The 24158-nt window shown below is 35.8% G+C and overlaps 1 protein-coding gene across 2 annotated transcripts in view; it reads right to left on the reverse strand.

Annotated features, from left to right (window-relative positions):
- Window positions 1-24158, reverse strand: part of POLA1 (DNA polymerase alpha 1, catalytic subunit) — a 215498-nt gene that overhangs the window by 22608 nt on the left and 168732 nt on the right. The window contains exons 36-37 of one of the 2 annotated variants that reach the window (XM_062574188.1): window positions 23809-23905; window positions 13902-13978 (exon numbers count right to left, since the gene is read on the reverse strand). In XM_062574188.1, the coding sequence (XP_062430172.1) occupies window positions 13968-13978; window positions 23809-23905 (108 nt within the window). In that variant the 3' untranslated portion in view covers window positions 13902-13967. Of the gene's footprint in view, window positions 1-13901; window positions 13979-23808; window positions 23906-24158 lie in introns of those variants that run through there. The other variant, XM_062574180.1, reaches the window with a different exon arrangement.

The raw sequence follows: 24158 nt of genomic DNA on the forward strand, positions 1-24158 counted from the left end.
GTTAAAAACAGCAGAATTCTTTTCTCCCGGGAACACTGCCCCCAACACATTTTTGATCTATTTGAAAGAGAACTGGATTTATAGAAGCATTTTTTGTAACAAGAATTAAGCTACAGATCTGTATTCGGTTAATGCCATTTGCACTGTGAGCTCTGTATTCGCAGCTGATTACCCCATCCACATTTGCACTTTAGGCTAGAACGTGAGCACCCAAACTAGCACAATATTACCCAGGAACCTTTCTTTATATGGGTAATGCTTGATCAAAACAATGTCCATTTTTTCCAGATTTTTTTTTCCTTAGAAGTCTACGGAATGTGGTACAAACATATTTTTTTTTCCTCCCCTCCCCCCCCCAGCAATGTGTTATCTGAACAAGAACATGAACAATGAGCTACTCCTTGCACTATTAGTAGAGGCTTATGAGAATTTCTGGAACAGAAGCCAAATATTTTCTTTCACGTTGAAGCAGATCTCTCAAAAAACTGCAGCACAAGAAAGCTGTTATCTGTTGTTTGCCTTTTGTGAAGACTTACACTTGATCACTAAGACCATTTGCAAGCTTATCTAAACACTATGTCTTCCACGCAGATATTCGTATAAAGGAAATACCAATCAGATTTGTCCGCTTTACCCTTTTTGATCACAGCATTTTGAAACAAATCAGACTTCTTTTAAAACAAAACAAAATAAAGCGAAGTTCTGGAGAAGCCGCAAACAGCATCTACATTTGTGATTTATGTCACTGATGCAATTTATTTTGAGAAAAGATTTATTTGATATAGCTAAGGATTTTGTGTGCAACTAGAACTGCAGTCTGGTGATAATAACCAAAATCTAAATTGTAAAGTGTATGGAAACAACTGGTAAGTCAACCACAAAAATCTACTGGAGACACTAGAAGTATTTTAAAAACTGGAAACATCTCACAACTTGTGAATTCTGTTGCTGTATTTGTAACACAACAGGCTTTAGCTAATTTAATAACATACATGACATGTATAGTCTTTATCTATTTAGGAGTATTCTGTAGTAGCCCCTCTTCAGTTTTGTTTCTTATTCAAGGGTCTCTTAAAGGAGGAAGCCAAAACTGTAACTAAACCTTTTTAGAGATTAACCACTATCTTTAGGCGTGGAACCTCCACTCCAGTGGTTGTTCTTCCAAAAGTTATAATATAGATTACCTGAATCAAAGGGGAAAATGTTAACTAATGTCAACATTAAAATGTTGAGGATTAATATGAAACTGTCTTCAAACAAGTTATCCCTAACAACCTTTTAAGAAAAGAACTGCATCATGTCCAGTTGGCTGTTGATACAGAGACTAGGAGACCAGGCTAATGGAAGTGGACCAGCAATCTGATCCAGCGTTGGTGTCATTAAGGTAAAGGCCAGGTGACTGATATCTTGCCTTTTCCTCATATTAGCAACAGATATCTGGGAACTAATATGTCTACTACTTCTCTGCAAAACTTCTAAAAAAGGAAGTAGTTCTGCACACAAAAATGCCTTTTTGAAGATACAAAAGTATCTTCAAAATGCCGGAATAAGTAGCCATTTTTTTCTGTACATAAATTATGTTAAAAATCTATGCAACATTTTTCAAAAGTAATTCAAGAATTCTGGTTGAAAATCATAGTATAACCACTGCTCATTTGTAATAAGCAACATGCAAACCTGAAAATTTTTCTTTTAAATGTGAAACTAAATTGATACCACTTTAAAAACGCCAAAAGTTCAGGATGTTAACTTCCAGGACATTTGCATTAGAGCAAACACAGAAGACTAACAGAGATGTTTATTTTCAAAAATAATGCTAAAGAGAGGGATACGGGGAATCTGTGTAAAAATTGATTCTCTCAGCATTTCTATTAACTCTCAGTTACAAGACACTGTCAAGCTTCCTAAAAGGTTATAAAAAGAGTTAATAAAACACGAGGGAAAACTTTAAGACCCTTATCTTATTACTGAGAGCAGACCAGGAAGATACTGACACCTGGTAACGTGGACGAAGGAAGAAAACACAGCACACTGTATTAATACCTGCACAACAATATACTGCCTTATGTAGAATGTCAAATTAATACCCCAATGCCTCAGTATTTCAATAAGGACAGTTCTGTGATCTATGGGTAACTGCTGTCCAATTTATGTATTACGGATTTAATGCCGTAGTTCACTGACCAGTAAGAGCTAAGATAGTATCAAGAACAGCATATCAATAAAATTATAACAAATTGACTTTTTTGCTCTCCACTTCTAATGTATATGTAGGATTGTGGAATATGCTTTCAGAAATCAGATATCTAACACTAATAAATTATGCACCGATTACAGATGACCTTTGGAATCGCTAAAGGTAGAGTCACAATCATGCGTTTAAAAAAACCCCTGCTTTTCACTATAATGTATGAATGTATGAAATTAAATGAGGCTTGCAATATAATCAGCGTGGTTGGCTGCTCTAATATATTCCATTTCAATTTAAAATCACCACAAGCCAGGAGTGACGAATCTAATTTGATCAGTTGTTCACAAAAACACTGAAAAGAGATGTAAGCAGACCTATCAACAGCTGGTAACATGGCCCACTTTCAAAAACAATTAATAGGTTTTTACACAACCAGAAACTCTTAAGATATTCAAAAACAGTTTTAATCCGTGCAGTATTAAAAATGACAGTGGAAAGGAACTGTTGTAGCAAACGCATCTTAAACAGTAAATTTCTGCTTAAAACTCCAAAAGCCAGGAAATTCAAATATCAAGTTCAGATCTCTATTAAAAAAGTATAACTGAGTAATGCACTGATAGTAGTAACCCACTGTAACTAGACTTCATAGGTTTGACTCCTCTTTATTAGGTGTTTCAATTGTATTTCATATTTAAATGGATTTTTATGAGCTCCTGTATATATTAAATACGCATAATTGACTGCAATGAAATGCATCCATAGATTACTACTACTAAATTAGTTTAAAGGCCTGTCTTATGAATAGAATATACATTCAAAACCAGAATATGCTCCCATGTGATTCACATCATGAAGAATATACAAATGTCATTGTTTCCCACTCAAAAAAAAAATTAAAACAAATGTTGTTGTATCTATGATTAAATGTCATGCTTGTCATACCCTTATTTTGTGGATTTTAATCTAGATGTTGCACATTTTTCTCTAGAAGAGAAGAATTTTCCCAAAGCTACTGAAACCATTTCTGATTGATGGGACTGAAACTAACTTACAAATGGAAAGCCCCTGACCAGACTGTATTAATTCACTCTGTCATTAATTAGTATCTGCGCAAAAAGACATTTTTGAAAGCATTTCAGATCAAGTAGACTTATCAAAAGTATCTTAGACTGTAACAGGCAATGACTGGTTTACAAGCCTCTTCTGGAGAATGACGATCCGATACATCAGCATATCAGTACTGTTGGAAGACACGGAATTCAATTGCCTTTCATTTACTCAAATCTTCACCATTGCCGATTTGAGGAAATGACTTTCCCACAACATCAGGCATAAGGACAGCATACGCAAAAGTAAAACAAGACACCTGAAAGCAAATTGTTCTGTCAACAGCAGTCACTAAAACAGGGAAGATGACAACAGACTAAAGCATCTGCTGCTGCAGAGAAGATCAACTATAAACAAAATAAAAATGCTGTATGTGATCTAATTTTGGATGAAGCGTGTGGCTGGAATTAAATACTGTTGCTTTACTTTGCTTATGACAAAACCACATAGCCCACACCCTTGGTCAAAAGACAACCACATGAAATATTTCATCCAAAAGACTTAATATATTAATAAATAAACCTGTATTTAATAGAAATTTGCCACAACTTTATCATGATTTTTTGATCAAGTACTTGACAGAAGCTAGCTATAACTCAAGTTATGGTGTAAACTGTTAGCTACATATCAGCATTATAACATCAAATTCTTATTTTTCTGGGAGTCACTCTTAAATGTCCAAGATCTAACTCACTGTCATTTCCAAGCTTAGTCATCCTCACCTACTCCCTAACATTTAATATATTATGAGGCAAAACAGATCCCCAGAGCACCAGGAAAAAAAAGGGTAAGATGACAAAGAAGCGTATCTCCTGTCTTGCCTGAAAGAGAACATGACATACTTCAAAAACAGAAACATTTAATAAACCCAGGCCCATCTTAAACTACACAAATATCTGTCTACGAGGGGCAAAACAATCTATAGTTCTTAGTGGTAATATACAAATAACCAGCTTCTTTGACGGACTTCTGGAACTGCTGCCACACAGGGGATTATTTCAGACTTTGTGCAGAGGATGTTTACATCATCCTTTAGAAGAACGGTATCAAAATATTGCAGTACTTACTGGAACAGACCCATACTTACAGGTACGTATATATACGACATAGCTACTTATCTTCAAGTCTTGTATTAAAACGGAAGAAATTACCAACATGCTACTCTTGCTGGATGCACTGTTGTGCTTTACCCATACACAATTAAAAAAACTCAGTTCTCTCTTTTCTTCCTCTCAGACTAGTGATCAATCAGTAGTTAGTCATGTTCCCCCCCTTGAAAATTTGAGATTTACAGAGTCAGACATCTTCAAAAAACAGCTACCTTTATGAGCTGCTGGTGCTGCAGGCACCTGATGTTCATTACCACTGCTATCTGGGACAAGGACCATTCACTTCCCCAGTACCAGTGGTTTACAGATGTTGGTTTGCATGCTCTTTCTTGCACAAATTGTATGCAAGAAGCATCCTAGTACGGTGAGAAATGTCTATTCCTCTGCTACGTAGCAGAGAATGACAGACAGAAATACTGAAATACTCCATGGTTACTCTCTCTAGTCACTTGTCCTGCATAGTGACTGCAAAGGAGCTTGCAGTGCTTTCAGTATGGTGCTGACATCACCAATCTCACAGGTATGAAATTAGCTGGAGATGGAAAAAAAACAAAGAACAAAAAATCCTGCCACTGCTGGCAAACTTGTGTTATCTGTTGCTTATTTAATTAGCTTTTATCAAATATCAAGGAATTCAAGAACTATTTAGACTTACTCCACAAAATGCACTAGCAAAGCCACCAAGCAAGCAACTGTCAGTCTAGTGGAAGTTAATAGCTTCTCCAGGAAAGCAAACTGGGTGTATTCCTTGAAAAGCATGCTTTTTACAAAGTGAATGTGACAAACCAATCCCTGCAACTTCATCTTGCATCACCAGGAAAAAGCAGATGGGAAAACAGTGATGCATGAGGGTACAATACTGTGGATCACCACTGCAGTTCTAATTTAGGGCACCAGGACACTAAAAAATACATCATTCTGTTTTAACATATTGGTCGATTTCAAAAGAAAATGAAAATCAAGTATTTTTAGCTTTTTAAACAAATTCTCTTTTCCTTTCCTGTTCTTCCCTCTGCATTCCTCCCAAATCCTGCTAATTCATCTACAGGGCATTACAGAAGTTGATAAAACACACACCTGCAGCTACTCAGATACGGGATGCAAAGCATTTCTTCTCCTTGAAGACCCTCACCCATATAGCTTTCTGAGGATTCAGATCCTCTTCCCTTCCCTTTAGTAGTGATACGAGACTGGCCATTCTGAAATACTGAGAGGTCACAGGCTCAGCCACCAACAATATACCAAGGATTGCGAAAATAACGATGTGCTCTTTCCCATCCATGCAACTATCCTCACTACTTGGATGTCATTGTTTTTTTTTTCTTTCTCCCCTAGGAAAACGTGTCTACTGATCATCTCCAATTAGTGAAAAGTCAGCAATTTCGAACAGGGAATGTGGGAGATATGTATTCATCAGAACAACGGAAGTGAAACAGGGAAGCAGGTTACTTGGGTACCACAACATTAAGTACTTTCTGACAAAGACTGCATTAGCAGATGACAGGAGATTGAACACATAGCAAACAAAATGCTTTGCAGATTTTCCCGTCCTTGATGTTGCAGTTGATCTGGAAGAGAATGCGCAAAGTCCCTCATGCAGAGATAGCCTTTGATCTCAGTGTACTAACTTGATACACTTACATATCCATGCATGCCTTTTGTCTTCCATGTCTTAAAAAGAGTCTACAAATAAAATAATGGATTATCTAAGGCTCCTCTGTTACACAGAAATATGTTTTAAATGCCCTTCTTAAATCAAGTTTTGTAAATTTTTTGTATTTTTTCCTTTTTCATGCTTGACACTCAAGAAGAAAGGAGGAGGATTATGTGCTACAAGCTGTAGCTTAAATTCCTCTTCGGGGGTAAGTTCCTCTTGAGTTATCAAAATCCCTATATTTACTGAATGTAAAATAGCAGAGGTTGATGGATTTGGCTTTTAACTGCTGAACTCTTTTGTGAGTAAAGAACAGCTATTAACAGATAACAATATTCATCTTGATGATTGTGAATTAATTTTCAAATGGCCTCATAGAGGAAACTGAGCCTTCAGATTTGGTCCTGTGAAAAATACTAGAGGCTCGGAAGAAGTACATCTTTTCTGTCTCTGCTCATAACCACAGAACACCAGTCTGCTTCAGTGACAGAAACCAGAATGAACAGATTTTTAACAGGCTGGTTTGCAAACCTCATGGCAGATTTTCCTAAAGCAGTTGTGAGAGTCATGGCATTCTGTCTCCTCGTAGTTAGCATTTATGTCTAGATGCCTTTTCCCGTATCTTTCCAATTAGCTACATACACTTTAGAAACAGATGATTCTAGGATGCAGAAGTGGTTTATTTCAGAACAACATGCTCTTCTCACCTTGCTTTACTCAACAGAGCTCGTAACTGCAGAAGGATAAAGGAAACTACTCTGATTTTTTTTCCTTTGATGATAAATCTTAAGGTGACTGGCATACTCTATGTAGCAGTTTTCCACATTTGGCATCTAACACAGTGAATTTATGAATGACGTTTCTAGTATAACTTCTCTTGGAATACTACTGCCTAAATCTGAACCAGTCACCCTGGACTTCCTTTATCAAAGGGAGGAAAAAATAGAAACACTTCTCAAGTGTGATTGATCTCAACCTAGTAAAAGGAGATTGGATGAGCCATGCCCTAAAAGTGCCTATTTCTCTCCACGGACTGTATAGTGGAGGCACAGGGTGAAAAATTCACCTATAAATGATTGAACTGTAGACCTCAAAGCTGAGATGAACTGCATACCACCATGGGGAGTTTTTTCCACTAGTAACATGTGGTGTGCAATGCCTGCTCTGGTTCACTAAGGCAGTATGTGAACAGCAGAGCTGCTATTCACACAGAACCTATAAATTCAGGTACTCATATAACAAGTTAAGTACATAACAACAAGTTGAATGTGCACCAGCAATGCACCCTTAGGGCAAAGGCCAAGGGCATCCTGGTTTGCATTAGGCAGAGCCTTGCCAGTAGGTTGAGGGAGGCGATCCTTCCCTTCTACTCAGCATTGGTGAAGCCACACCTGGAGTGCTGGGTCCAGTGCTGGGCCTCCAGTACAAGAGACATGGAGTTACTGCAGTAAGTCCAGTGAAGGGCTACAAAGATGATTAAGGACTGGAGCATTTCGCACACAAGGAGAACCTGAGAGAGCTAGGATTGTTCAGCCTGGAGAAGGCTCCAGGGGGATCTCATTAGTGCTTACAAATATCTGATGAAAGAGTGTCAAGAAGACAGAGTCAGACTCTTCTCAGTGATGCACAGGGACAGCATGAGAGGCAATGGGCACAAACAAAAATACAGAAAATTCTACATAAACAACTTTGGGAGTCATATCCAGTAGTGGATCATCTGTGGTTGCACAGAAAACCCTACTCAGGGAAGGATGAGGGATCTTCTCTTCACTCCTCTCTCCCCTTTGCATCTGTGAAAGCAAAGCATCAGATAGATTTCTTCTGAAGTGAGGAAAACCTTTATATATACCCCTACTAATTCCTGAATTTGCTGTCGCTGCCTACCACTTCCTAACTCAGCACTCACTTTTTTTTTTTAAGGCAATGTATATCAGCTGAAAAGATAAAGGTGACTTCTTACTGTATAAGTAAACCTGTCACTGTGGTAATTTATATTATCTTTATAATTGGAATATATTACACTAGAGAGTTTTTACTTTATAATGAAAAGTTTGTTTGACCTTGAGGCATTCCCTGGGCCTCTCTTATTTAGGTCCAATTGGCAATACAAAGCACATCCACATTGTTGGAAAGTCTTTAAAACTAAAAATTTCTGAGTATGTTCAACAGTATCTTTTTTCCTGAGTGCCATTTGTGGTTCACACTCTGCAGTAGAATTCCATTTTTAAAATTAAAGTATATACACTAATTTGAATTTTGCTAAGAACCTGGTTTATCATAATAACGGTCTTCAAAAAAAATGTACTATTCAACAGAAATACTGGCCTACTAAAGATATTTCAAAAACATCAGCTTGCAACTGCTGAAGAATCTTACCAAAAAGGAAGTACTCCATCTGTAAAACTGCTGATTTTTGCACAGAAGGGAGACTTCCTCCCAAATTGTATTTTATGTTTAGAGGATGATAAAAACCATCTTTATCACATGCTTTTCCAGAGTCTTTTCTTCCCTTCCTCTCTTTTCATATCCAGAACAAGATGATACAAAACAAACTGTTTTCAAGCTTCTCCAACTCTAGAATTCTTTCAAAGACAGCTAATGCCAATTTAGGACTTGTGCCTATGATTGTGCTACAATTTTTAATAATACATACATAAAGATCTTATGTAACACTTTCTAATTAAAAAAGAATTCCTCACAGGAAAACAAGTACAACAGTAGTGAAATACAAAGATCTTCCACTAGGATGCAGGTCCTAATTTTAACCACATTGGTTCAAACAACCCATAAATATAGAGGCCACATTTTGCAGAGGCCAATTTTGTTGTCAGGCTGCACTGCAAATTAGTTTCATTCATTGTTGCCTCTCCAAATCCTTCAACATTTCTGTTTTTCAGGATTCTTTCACATTTACTGTATTGTGATCTTTTTCTTTTTTTTTAGTCAAATTTGTGTGTTAAGTGCTCACTTTATACATCTGGTTTGCTCTTTTATTTCCTTATTCTTCCTTTGCATTAATGCTTTTTCCTCATGTGTAATTCAGAACAGGCATTTCTCCTTGCCTTTATTAAATACAATCTGTTAAATAAAAAGCACATAAATCCCTAAGACAGCCTAATAAAAAGTTACCTTAATGTTAATATTTTATCAGGCCCTTGATTATGGTACCAACACAGTGCCATGGATTTTGATGTGACAATTCAAAGTTCTTTACCTGTTTCTTAAGCAAAGATCAAACAAATAAATAACCACTACCCCCATGAAAAAGAGAAAGCTTTAGTTCTGTAATTGCTATGTTACAGAAAACCTCAAATCCTGTTGCAGCGTAACATAATTTTCAAAGTGTAATGCTGAACCACTAATATTGTTTCTACAGTTCAGGTAGAGGCACACAAACAAGTAATCAAAACGTATCCTAAAGTATGAATGTCCAATATAAGACTTTACCATGGTAATTACTTGTTTGTTTTATCTTATCTTGTGGTTATCTGTGGTTTTATCTTATCCTTTTTTCACTTATTCTCATACGATCTTCATAAAATATGAGCACAACTTCACTCTCCTTTTCTCTCTCTCTCTCTCTCTTTTTTTTTAAGAGGTGGTAACACAAAAGGAATGCCCAAGTCCTTAGTGACAGTCATATACCAGCACCTCCATCCCTGCAAGGGCATGGGTCTAAAGCTCGTGCTAGATCACGCTGGAAGCTGATGGAAGATGGAAACGGAAACCTATCACCCAAACGATCTCTGAGCAGTAAGACAGCAGAGAGAGGTGGAGATGAGAGCCTCCGAAAACCCAGCATTCCTGTCACTTAGATTTTTCGAAATCTCTCGGGATCATCATATTCCCCCGCTAAAGAGCAGTTAATAGAACTGAAAGAAGGGGAAAAGGAATGCGCTGGTGCTTTAAGTGAAACTTTATGGAGAATACAGTCAAGGCTTTAAAACTAATTTTAAGTGATAAATCACTGCTATCAACACTGCGCTCCCATACTACACGTATTAGGTACTACACTATAGTTTAAGAGAAACAGCTTACAAAAGCTGTCGTAACTTCAACTGCTTCCTCCTTTCCAGTTAGGAGTGCCTTTACCTTTTGAAGCTCAGCTGCAGGTTGGGAGGACTGAGCAAACCCAGAATTTACACGAAGGTGACCGAATGCACTCTGCCACTGCCGCAGAGAGACCTGGGACCCGGGGAGCGACAAGAGCAGCAGCTGGCCGTGCTGCAGCTGGCTGAGAAACCACACAGGGCATGGGTAACAGCAAGGGCTGCTGGCGGGATGGCTTCCAGCAGAGCACATTTGGTTATGGATGCTCTACTGGTCAGTGCAGTGTCCATAATTCACCGGTAGGACAGAGACTGTGTACGTGAAAAAAACAAAACAAAACTAATCGTAAAAGGTGCCAAATGCCACGATGGAGAAGAAGTATCCTTTCTCACTGGAAAACACAGACACCTTACTAATACGTTAATAGCGAAACAAACTGCATATTTTGTCTAAATGGGAACTGATGAGGAAAACTTCTCATGCTTAAAATTTGCCACAGTGATACAATGAAACCGAAACTAACCTGAACTCCCAGACCCATTCAACATTCCCAAAGGAACGGACACTTTACTGCAAACGCTGTGCAAGATCATAGCTTCCTCCTTCTGGAAACATTGAGAAAACATTATTTGCTGTGGTTGCTGAAGGTTGGCTTAAACTGGGAACCAGCAGCTAAATCTTTTAGTACAGAGAAGCAAAAAATAAAAAAAGCTTTTGAACTTGTAGTCCAATTTTCAGAAACTAAACTTTCAGATAAAATCCTAGTTCTCTCTCTTTCTTTCTCTCTCTCTCTGCACCTATTAGAACTGCAGCTCTTGTGCTTCACCAAATGCATATCTATTTTACGCACAGATGTTTGCTTGTTTTGCAAAATACTTTTTCATTTCTAACACTGGCCAAGAAACTACATTCTCAACTTCTTAAATTAAATAGTATTTCAAACCATCGAATTATGTATCAAGTTATGAAATTGCACATGATAAACGAATTAAAATCCACTGATTCCTGAATAGAGAATTCAAAACACAAAATAATAATTTTCCATATCAAGATCTTGATTACTACAGTTAAGAATTACTAAGAATTATTTGTTTTTGTCATTTACCATTAGATATTTCTCAATAAAAAAAATTTTGAACAGAGGCTCAGCTCTAGTAAAAAATCAAAAGCAGAGTAACTGGGATGATATACTTGTATATGATACAGGAACTGTATAAAATGATACATAATTTAAAGTTTTCCTTTAGTATAACTTTGTCCTTTCCAAAAATATTTAACACAATTTCTGACAAAAATATTAATCTAAAAAACATGCAGTTTAGACAATGCACTGTCTTCTGCTGCCTGTTTACGCACCATATATTTTTACACTAGAAATATGAAAAAAATAAATAGCTGAATGCTTTAATTCCAAGTTCATAAAATTCTATTAATGTCAAATATTATTTGTTTTATCGTCTAAATAAACTGACTTAGGCTGTCACTCACTCCTTTTTGTTCATTTGTTTTGTCTTATTGCACGCATCTCCTGCAAAGTGAAAAATGTCTATTTAAAGATAAGTGGAAATACTACAGTACGTAGCATTTTCATGTCAAAATAATTACATTATTATATTCTGAGTTAAATAATATCAGATAGGAAAACATTTTGATATACATTTGACAGTTGTAATCCTCGCAGGATCAAATCAGCTTCTTCCAAACTAATTTACAAGCAAACAACTCCCTAACCCAGTCAATCACCCCCTCCCACCCAGCCAAAACCTCCCAGAAGAGAGGGACAGGACAGCAGAGAAGCACATCCCGCTGTATTTCTGCTCAAAGGCTTAGCCACAAATTCTGACCAATTTGTTCTTGGAAGTCAATGGAATGATTATCAGCCTGAATCACAAGATTCGGTAACCAGATTGCTATAATGAGACGAACCTTGAAATAACTAAAAAAAGGAAAAAAATGGTAACTCTCTTTTCATCTCACAGAACCGCTCCGTATCGTGGAACAGTCACCTCTTTGCTAGGAGGAGGACTCCAAAATGGGAGGCGCTGCTTGTGGGGCTTGCAGACGGTGGCTGTGTTCTTGCACACTTTCGTGAAATATGTCCTCCAAATAGTTTCTCATATACTCTTTGCTGTCAGGGCAATAATGGCCACAGCTTCAAGTACTCACAACATTTTCTCTTCCCCACAAACAAAAGGATCGGTTTGACTTAGCTGATACTGCCACATTTTTCTGACGTAAAGATGGCAAAAATGGGACACTCGTAAATCAACTTTAAGCTATGTTTAGATGCTTCTGTCTTACGTTGTCTTTTTATTCACATACTTACACCATTTTTGTGTTTTCTACAGAATATTTACTGTTACGCTATTCTCTTCACAGCCTTCTAGTCCATAATCAAGATAAGAATTTGCCATCTATTCCATAGTGAAAAAAAGTATGGCTACATTTTCATCATGTCTTTGATATAAATGCTTTGTCTGTTACAGATACAGAAAGATATTTCAAAAGAAGTGTCTCCTGTACAGTAATTATACTTCAGTAAGTATAATAACTAAAAGAAATTTATTTGAAGTATTAATTCACATCTTGGAGATCAAAGAAGGAGCCTGTTTTTACTAGCAGTGTTCACATCTGATAAATCCATGCGTTTGTTTTATAGGTCAATATAAGTCAAATTGGTTTGGAGACAAATTCTCCTTTGGATTCCTATGTTTACTAGATGCAAACTGAGGTAACTCCATTTAACATCAAGAAGATGCCGGAGCTCCATCACCTGCAGACTGAGGCCAAGTTTAGGAGATTAAAATAGTTTTTTGGTAAGTATATAGCAAAGTAGCTGCTTACTTAGGGAACACAGGAAAATTATACAAAGATGCACATGCATACACAATATTGTGTCATGGAGAGTTCCACAGAAATTGCATCTCAGTATTACAGCAATTTCTTTATGTCCCAGTTTGACCATTTCCCTTCTGCCACAGGGATTACAATTTTCTGCTTTTTTATTACTGATTATTTATTTTTTTACATAACCCTTTTCACATGCATTCTGTTTCCTGTTGCTGAAAGTATTTTTCCCTTTAGTGTTTCTCTTTAAGTTAATATTGGGACATAATAAATGTATCTTTGCTACCATGATTAATGTGAGAAAAAGCTTTTATTTCTGATGTCATTTTGATACAAGTCACTGTGTTATACTTACTATATACTACACTTACTATATAAAAAATAAATAATTACTATACAGGAAATAAATAGTTTCCATCTGCACAGTTTCAACCAAGTGTCAGGACAAAACTACAAAAAAAATCCTGAATATTACATTTTTTCCCTCTAACTTGCAGTAAAACATTTTTGTTTCAAGTTATACTGTTGGACATACACATAAATTTAACACATGCATTATTAAGTAATAAATCACTGTGCAGAAATTAATGTATATCAATATGGCAAAATAAATAAAAAAAAGAAATACCCCAAGAAAAATCTTGGGCCTAAGAGAAATCAGTTGCATTCCCCAAATTTTTTGTGGAATCAAGGTTTTACTCTGCATATATACTGTCATAAACAACGTTTTTCCTATCATCTTCATACTTGACACCAGACATCAGACTCAGCTAAGCTCAAACATAATACAAAGAAGAAGTTACAAAGATGTCAATTCAAAGTATGAAACTTTACGGAGAATACAGTCAAGACTTTAAAACTAATTTTAAACAAAATAATGATTAAAGAAATGAAAGTCCTTCCATCACCTTCTCAAACAATACCATAAAGGACGCCATAAAGGAAGAAAAAAGGATAGTCGGGCTTCATATATAACACTGTACACCATCTTCAGTAGGTCACTGGTCTTTTAAATAACCTCTGGTGAACAAGTAAGATTTCAGAAAGTTTTTAGTAGATAATTACACTTCCTGATTTTGTAATTAGTGGAACTACACGTAATTACATAATAATTATGACGGTAATTACGTAATTAAGATGTATAATTATGTAGTAAAAAACATTATGGAAATAAAAGCCATCAACTGTATAAGCACAATACATCTTTAAAAATAAATTCTGTATCATCTGTTTAAAGCTACCATTTTCCTCAAAATATCAAAGTGATTAAAATCCATCACTGGTAAGTTCTAAAATACATTTCTTATATGAGACTTATCATACAGATAATTGCATCTTTTTTTAAATCTCTTTAAAATCTAAGATTCATATAATTCTTCTGATGTCTAGTCACATGTATGTTGAATGGATTATACAGAGTAAAATTGTTTATGTTTATATTTCCAATTTCTACAAAATAATTTTAAAGAATTAACATTGAGATCAGAAATTTGTGATCTAAAACACAGGTTCATCAAACCTTAGGGTCTTCTGCAAGGAGCAACATGCTTGTCTTTCACTTCGTGCTACAAAAAAGCACTTACTGCTGTGAGAAGGGGTACTCATTAAAACAATTATCATTTTTGCCTTCTCATTTCTGACTTGCAGTAACAAACAAAATCTTTATTAAGACAGATGAAACCAGAAAGACAGAAAAATGTTGGAGTTGCAATTATAAAAGAAATGATGAAGGAAAAAAAGGTTTTAAAGTATATTTTCTTTTTAAGAGACAGTCAAAAGAGAACTGATAAAGGAGCCAGACCACGTTAGATAGGATATTCTATTGCATAGGCTATCACAAGCTGCTATATAGCTATTTACACAGTAAAAAAAATGACGTGCACGTGAGAAGATAATATTTTTGTTCATTTTTTCCCATATATACAAAAAAAAAGCTGTCAGTAGTAGGGTATTCATTTGAAGAAGTCAAATAATCATTCCAAGTCATGAAGAGTCACAAGTCAGTTAATGTTATCTATCTCATCCCAAGCTGCAATACTAGCATTTGAGTGTTTTTAAAGAAAAAAAAAAGAAGCCTTCCTTAATCAAAACCATTTTATTAGAGGAAGAGGAGGAGGCACAGTAAATGCAGTTCTAGTCACGCCCCAGATTTCCCGCATCGTGGATGTATCACAACTGTTGTAACTCACTAATTTTCCTTCAGAAGTACAGAAAACAATTTATAACAATTCCTACCTCGAGGAGTGGCATCACAGTCCAGGAAGCTTTGTGCTCAAGAGATAGGGTTATAGAAATCTACAGTGTAATGTAGTTTACTTAAGATTCTGTAGTTTATTACTACTATAATGAAGTTTATTTAGATCCTTTAACAAAAAGACCATAAAAATCTGAAGTACCTCACACAAAAAGAAATAGAATGGAGAAAAAGAGTTTCACATAAGACATTAAAAATGTTGAACAGATAATAAAAACTGTATGATTATTTTGGAAAGATAACTTAAGATTTACAGATCAGCTAAATACGCACATATTACTTGGAAATGAGTCAGAAAAATGGCACTGAATGTGCATGCAAAATTATTATTGCTTTTAAGAAGTTAGATTTAAAAATATTCAAGATACAATGACTCAAGAATTGCAGTCACAGTAGTATTTGAAAAAATGTGTTTTCTTCCCCTGTAACCTTTCCAGGACTTTTACACTTCTAGGGAAAAGATCAAAAATTCACGCTCAAATTCTGAATTTATATTTGTACACATTCTCATTTTTTGGTGAGTTTTATGTTTCCAGCGTTTTCCTTCCCCTCCACTCTAACAGTTGTTCAAGCAGACATATCTGAAAAATGCTTAAGACAAACTTCAAAAAAGTTCAGAAATCTTCCTCTGTAAAACAGAATATGTTAAGGAAGAATGAATAAGTGCTTTTGAAGATGTACTCAAAGATTAAATTATTGGAAATTAACATTTTACAATTTCTTCTAGAACAACATGATGAAAAATGAGACTTGAGAGCAAAGGTGGAGAAGAACATTTGTTTGCTTTGATGCAAAGATCACTACAGTGAACTGAAGACTGAGTGACAGCAACTAGAGATGTAAAGCTATCAAAAATAGCTTTCTTTAACTGAACTGTACTCTCTCAAAAGAGTTACGTCAAGTTTCAGCTATCATCCTCTTAAAAATAAAGACACAGTGCAGTTAACTATACAACCACTTCAGTATACTAGTAAGTATGTTAAATTATGTACACAATATATAACCCCTTCCTTATTTAGTGCAACAAGTACTTTGTGTAGCCTTCTTGCCTACAGATTTACAAATATGTGGTAAACAGTTCTGATATCAAAAATTTCCATTTCCTTACACTGGTTTCATACATAATACAATCCTTCAAACTCCGTGCCACACACACTCTCTCTTCTCTGAGAGAAAGTCCATACCGCAAGGAGAGAAGTATCTCCTTGCTAAAGCACATCCTTTCAGTCCTACCTCCAGCAGTCTGTCTGCCTATGCCTCATCACCACCATAAACACACATATAATAAGCCACACTCACACAAGTAGCTCTGCTAACATTTCTTTTTAAACTGGTCTTCTTTCAAAGATTTGTAAGAATTCCTCTATTAAAAAAAATCACTTCAAACTGATACTTGGCACAGCAAGGAATGAACATACTGGGGGAAAAATTCAACATTTAAATTATATGATGCACACAAATATTCAGAGCTGAATTTCATGTTTTTACATCTAGGTCACACAGCCTAAAAGAGTTTCATTTTTCCCAATACAATTTTGCAGTTTATTCATCCATAAAGAAAACCAGACATTTTTGGTGTTTGTATGGAAGGACGAAGTAAGGCACATAGATGACAAAAGTGCAAAAACATCCTCTGAATATGCATTTGGTTTTACGAAACTACAGTCCATAAATACATAATCTGAACACTTGTATTCTACTTCCAAGTACTCGCACATATTTTGAAGATATAGGTCTTCCTGATAGGCAGGAACATTTTATTACAAGCTTTCTCCAAAGCTATCTTCCTCCCATCCTCACTTTCTTCTGCTTATTCACTAAACTGATGTGCCCAGACTGTTGGGGAATCCAATAACTAGGGACTCAATACTTGAAAATATCCTGTGAGAGAATATACCATAGCATCTGTGTGATTTCTGTTCCTGAAATACCTAATGCACTGAGAACAACACAAGTAACCTCACCTTTCTTAGAAATGGCATGGTGAGACACTTTCGCCTCCATTTTACAGTATAAAACAGAGTTTAATAATCAGATTCCCATTTCACTAAAAAATTTCAAGCACCACGAATAACCTCAGTGACGTCAATGCACTACTTTTGGAATGAAGTTGCAGTCATTGTGAATAAGGAGACTGCAGAATTCTTATCCAGAGTCTTGCATTAAGACATTCTGTTTTATGGTAGGAAGGAGAACTGAACTAGTGACGTCTGAAGTAGATTAGCTTTACTGACTTTATGCGGGCTCAATTTCTCTTCACTTTTAACAGATTTTACTTCATTGCTGAAGGAAAATGATAACAGCACTATTTTTGAACATTTAACAATAGCAATCCTTGAATGGAATAATGATGTAAAGCCTGCTGTACTCTACTTCGATATCCTGATGACGTAGCTATAAAAACACATTGGTTTACACTTCCAAAGTTAAGGCATACAGAGTGAACACACTGTTGTATTTAAACACCATCTGTTTAAATCACAGATAGCCCACCTATGCTTTTTTCCATCCAAATGAACAGAAGATGATCCTGCTGTTACTCCTATTGCTTCTCGCTGCTTTGATTGCTCAACTAAGTTGCAATGTCTGACTAAATCCACAACAAAGCTTTTAAAATCTTTAATGTGTACAGAGAGGCTGAAAACATTTTGAGGATATTACTACTCACAGTGAAAGGTTCTTTCCTTTCCCGATTGTTTACAAAATTAATTCAGAGTAAACAGACTGTACGTTATCACTAGCATTTGTGAATTAGGGTTTCTGGCAGAGCGACAGTAAAGACTAAATTATTTCTTTTGAACTGATACTAACTCTGCAACAGTTCCTAACTTAGAAAGATAGCAAAGGAATTTCGGAATTTCACTTTGTACAGCAGAAACACAAAGAATCTTGTGTAAGTATCACAACAGGTAACAGGTCTTGGAAGAGAGTATACCTAGTTGATGTCACACGTAGACTTTAGACTGGCTTTCAAAATTGTATTCAATGATATTAAAGGCAAATCCAGGAAAACTGGATGAAATACAGGCCAACAAGCCTGAGATCAGTACTGTGTGAATGAATTGAAATGACAAAGAACAGTATTAGTGGACACTTGATAATAAATACAATTACTGGGGAAGAATTAATATAGCTTGTGTTACAGGCCAAGGCCTGTCTCGTAAACTCCACTAGAGTGTTGGAAAGTGTTCAACAAACATGTGGATAGGGATGATCCAACTGATAATTGTGTTTACTTGGGAATCTTCTACAGATATCCATCAGCCTCTCACTAAAATCATTTCAGAGAGAAACAGCACAAGAGGGACTATATAAATAACTGTTAAAGATAGGAAATAGAGTAAGTGATCAGATCTCACTCCGGAGAAAGGTCACCAATGGAGCTCCATAGCAACCTGCCCTGTACTCATAAATGACCTGGGCGAGAGAGGACAGGTAGGCAGGTAAGATACTGCTTTGGCTGCAACTCTGTGGTGCTATCAGGGCACCAGAGGTTCGAGTCAATGTTAAAGAATGTCAGGGAAATTTTATTAAGACTCAATAACCAGACAATAAAATGGCAAATTAAATTCATTGTAGATAAACGTAAAGCAATATACCTAGGATTATTTTTTTCAAACCTTAACTGCATAAAAAATAGCTCTGACACAACCAGAAGCAGATTACAATAACTAGTTCCATGAAAACCATTAGCTTAATGAGCTGTAGTGCAAAATATAAGAAAAGAAAAAAAGAGAAAAGAGAAAAGAGAAAAGAGAAAAGAGAAAAGAGAAAAGAGAAAAGAGAAAGAGAAAGAAGGAATTATTGGGAGAACACAGAACAAAGTAAGGAATATCAATTATGCCACAGCGTAAATCCATGGTTCACCTATATCTTGAATATTGTGCCCTCTTCTGGTCCCCCATTCCAAGACATATATAGAAGAACAGGAGAAAGTTCCAAGGAAAGGTGAACAAAGAAATGAAATAGTTTCTATATGTGGAACGTTTAAAGAAATTAGTAGTCTTCAATCTAGAAAAGCCACGAAAAAGATGTAGGGGGGGGGATGCGAGCTAAGTCCATATGGTCAGGACCAATATGGAAAAGTGGGTATAGATCCACTGTTGCTCTGTCTTCCAGTGCAAGAACCAAGAGACAACAAAGGCAGACAGTAGTCACTGGGTTTAAAACAGAAGCACGGGGTCCTTTATGCAACAGGTGGTAGATCTGAGGAAACTCTTGATACCCACTGAACAGATGCTCATGAGTTCAATGGGAGTTTGGATGAACTCGTGGAAGATAAAATCTCTGCAGATTATTAAATGCCATATCTAGCTGAGGAAGTCATTAAGATGGAAATGTTTGAAAGTTGTGAGGGTCTTTGGGTAAAGCATCATGTTCACCTGCACTGTTCTTGTATTCTTCCTTTGGCATTTGCATCTGTCCACAGATAAGAACAGGGCTAGACGGACTTTGGTCTGGTCCCATGTAAGAACTTCTGTTCTTCTATTTTCATGGCATACAAGGAAAGCATGGTCAACTTTCTTTAGAGAAAACACATATTGACCATCAATAACCCAGTGCCAAAATGAAAGGATGTCTTGAATTACGTTGCAGAGGTATCTGTCAGGGTGCTAATCAATATTTTTGTTAAAGACCTTCAGGACTATGTAAGGAACATAATGCATTCCCAAATCAAATTGCAAATCAGATTCTGTAGATGATAAACTGGGAAGAACTATAAGTGTGCTGAAGGACCAGATTAGTTTCTAAAATGATTTTGAGAAATTAGAGATCTAGTTGAAATCTTTCTTTCCCACCCAAAACTTTTGTTTAACAGAGAAAACTATGAAACTATTGTCCTTTTAAATACATCAACTATACAAATACAGAATGGGAAAAATGGGTTAGAAATAGCTGTGCAAAATAGGACCTGTGTGTAAGGACCACATTAGCTCACAAATTGAACAGAAGTGAATAGTGTTCTTGCAAATATTGTAAACACCATACTGGTATGAATAAACAGAAGAATAGCCTGCAAAACATGTTAATTAATCCTTCTGCTGTCTTCCACTCTGGTAGGATTTAACTGATAATGCTAAGTCTACTCTGCATCAAGAAGGATGAAGATGAGATAGGAACTCCAGGAACTGCAGTGAAAATTATCAAATGTCTGTAAAACAACAGGCAGACAAGGGGAACATCCTCTCTCACTCTCTCTATCCAAATGCAGGTTTCTAGTTGAAAGAATATTTAGACAATAACAGTCTGGTTTTAAATGTAAAAGACTCTAAGAAGAAGGAGATAAAGTCTATCATCCATGGTGGACAAAATAAGCTTCTGAAAGCAAAATTCACCCTAGAGATTAAGACAAACTCTCTATAAAGTTTTGTGAAGCATCAGAAGACACTAGCTGTGAAATCTGACAAGCTGTAGAAGCAGAGGAGGTTTTAGACCTATCTTTAAAAATGAGGCAAGGCAAGCAATGGTTTTGAACCTCTTGTGAGGAAGGGAAGCAGTCTGGATGACTTTCTGAACTCCTAATTATTTAACAATATTATTTTAGATTCATTTTGAGAAGTAGTAAGGACTCTCAGTTTAAATGGCTGAATAAACAAAAATCTGCTTTTTTTTTTTTTTTTTTTGATTTTGAAAAGGCAAATACAGAAAATGCAATTTTACTAATAGTGAAACCAGAAACTAGAAGAAAGAATTGCCAAAAGCCTATGTGATTTAGGCTTTCAAAACCACCATCCCTCCCCCAAGGAAAGCAAAAAAAGTTGCAAAACAAAACATCAGTAAGTATGTGGCTTAGCCACATAAAAAGTAAAGAAGTAAGAGATTGAAGATATCCAAGCTGAACAAAACCTAAATTAAGGTTTTGCCTCCATATTTGATAAGAGAATAAAGCTGATCACAGGTTAAGGACAGAATGACTTGTGAATGACAGCATGGTAAAAGTTTTTTACTTCCAAGTGAAAACAAACATGAGCTTCATGTTTTTAAGGGGAAGAGTTCATTAAATTTCCACTTCAGAATTCTGACAAAATTAGAATATGAAAATTGTTACTCTAATACTACAGAGTTTCACAGTAAGTATATCATATCAGTAATATATACCACTAGAAAACAGAACACAGTCACCTATGAGAACAAAAGTGATCTGAATAGCCATAAGCAATTATTCTGAAGTTCTGCATGTACTTCTAGAGTAACAGAAGAATATCATCCTCTCAAAAGATATACTGAAAATGGGACAGAACTGTACATAAGTTTACCAGACTCACTTAGATTGTCTCTTCGAAGAGAATTCATTTTCAAAGAAAAATGTAACATCTAACTTTTCTGGCCTTAATACTTGCTAGAGCACCGTGTCTGAAATCACTGGTTAGTTGAAGAAGGTTATACAATAGTTTTAAAATGGTTAAGAAAAAAGAGAACAATACATTGTTCTGAAAGGTGAGCTACTGAAGAGAATGGAAGGTCATAGCAGCATTCTAACAATTTCTTGAGAATTACACTTGAAGCTAATTTTATTTAACACTCCCCGGTTAGTAGTGAGAGTCCAAAAATAAACTCATGCTATTTGCTGATTAAGACATAAGATGAGAAATTATGCAAACACAGAAGATACCGTATTGTTTTTCAGAAATAATTTATCTGACAGAGAAGTCTAAAATTAAAAATGAGATTAAGCAGACCATAATAATAAAATTCAGAATATTAAAGTAAAACAAAATGCCATAACTCTGAGAGGTGAACTCATGACTCAGAAAGGATAGGAGGAAAAAAATCTCAGACCTCAAGATTTCTATCGTCATCAGATGACAAGTTAATGATATGATGAAGCTAAGAAAATTGCACATACATCTAAGCATGTATCAGTAGAGGTACATCCAGTTAAGGTATGAATCCCGTGTACAAAACACTGGATAGATGCCACCTGGAATACCAGGTAATACTCTATTTCCTCATTCTTAGGCAAATTCAGCTTTGAAAAAGGTGCCAAGAACAATGATCATGCAACAGAGTGCAATTCTTACAAGAAGCTAAAGTAGTTTAAAATTGTTTAGTTTAGAACAAAAATTTGCTTCACTTAAAACAGAACAGAGAGGCCACCGTTGTTTCTAACAATATAGTAGAGAATTTCCTGTAGGGAAAAAAAATCAACAAACATTTACGGATGGACATAAACTACTTGCAAAAAATTAGAATAGGAAAATTACAGTGAAGATTTCAGCCATCATAGGCTGAGTGTCTGAAACACACTTTGAACAGGAAAAGGGGATATATCACCCAGAAGTTTCAAAATGAAGTTCCATAAACGTGTGATCCTTGCAAGATGTGGTGGTCTGCAGGAGCAGGGGTTGGATGCAACCAAGTCTCTTCTACTCTTTGTCCTTTTATTAGGACAAAGTTCTACACACACAGACATTTGCTTTTAGCTAGCAGTAGTTACAACTGTATAACATATCCTCTATGCATCTATGAAGTTTTATTAGATCGAGATGACTATACAGTGTGCTTTTCTTTGGATGTTCAAGACCACTCTGAATTACAATCCTCAAAGCAAATTAGGTTTCAAAAGGATTTAGAAAGGAAGTAAGAGTTTGTGAAAGAAGGAACATCAATACAACAGGTCAAGACCAGATTGTTTGCTTATTTCAGCATCTTTTAGCTAAGAGGTTGCAGCTACTGTGGCCTTTATATTAAGATTTGTGACAAGGCATTTAGAAAGACTGGGGTTTGTTTAGTCTCTTTCCATCACCTATCCACCTAGCTAGTGATGGAGGCCAGGGGAAGGTATTTCAGAGCAGAACAGCTATCAGAATAGTAGCAGCAGTCTATAGCCAGAGCACCTTTTCTCCACAAGCACCACCAGAAGCGCATACAGGATGCAATGAAAGTGCTTGCTGTGAAACAATGCACTTCAAAGGTGAGATCCAAATATAGTTTTTTTCAGAATTCCCAATCAGCCAACCATTAGCCCGCCATTTGAAATACTCTTCTGTCAGCTTGAAAATCACTTAGCTGCACAAAAGCCATGGATCCATTACAGCTTAGATATGTTTTACTTCACAAATGTTATGGTAATTTGAAGAAGACATGAAAAAAAGTCTTCCTAACATTAGCTTAATTTATGTATTTAACAGAGCTTTACAGATAATTAGTGTTACAGCTTTTCTTGTGCCATCGTTTTCTCCCGTTAGATATTAATTATGCTAGATAAAAAGGGCCTGTTAGATATTAATAGTTGAACATAAATTTTAATTAGCCATTTTCAAGAAATGATACATATTTTTAATTAATCTGTTTACTGAAGTTACCATGTCCTTCCAACTTCATGCAAAGACATTTCTTTAACAGTGCAAGAAAAGTGCTTTTTCCAAAGCACAGCTGCATCAAAAGAATAAAGGAGACATACAACATACTCTTAAATTAGTTATTCCAACACAACGCACTCCTCTTGCAGAGAATTCCTAAATTCACACTATCTTCTACTTTCTGGTTTATGTTACAGACTAGTAGTTTAGATCTAAGGAGCAAAAATGTATAGCTCTAGCTTCTAGAAGACAAGTTGCAATTAAACTATAGTTAATTAAAAACTTAAACTTACCTTTATCGTCTTCAGCAATCACTTTATCCATTGCATACTCCACATCAAAAATGTACCGGTAAAAGCAGAGCTGGGTGTACAGGGCCTTATCAGAATACTGTAATATAAAAAAATAGTAATTAAAAAAAAATTCCAAGAAAAGTGTGTTTCTTGCATCCATTTCTATGTGCAATATCAAAAGGCAATTATTTCTGTGCTTTTCTAACAGATTTTATGCTCTGTTCATATCAGATTTTTATGTTATTATTATACTGCAAAATCTCTTTACTACATGTTTCTATACACTTTTTATCACAATTTAAACCAGACATTTATATAAACCATACTAAATTTAACCATTTTTCTACATA

Source organism: Rhea pennata, chromosome 1 (genome assembly GCF_028389875.1).
Source record: "Rhea pennata isolate bPtePen1 chromosome 1, bPtePen1.pri, whole genome shotgun sequence".
Lineage (NCBI taxonomy): Eukaryota > Metazoa > Chordata > Aves > Rheiformes > Rheidae > Rhea > Rhea pennata.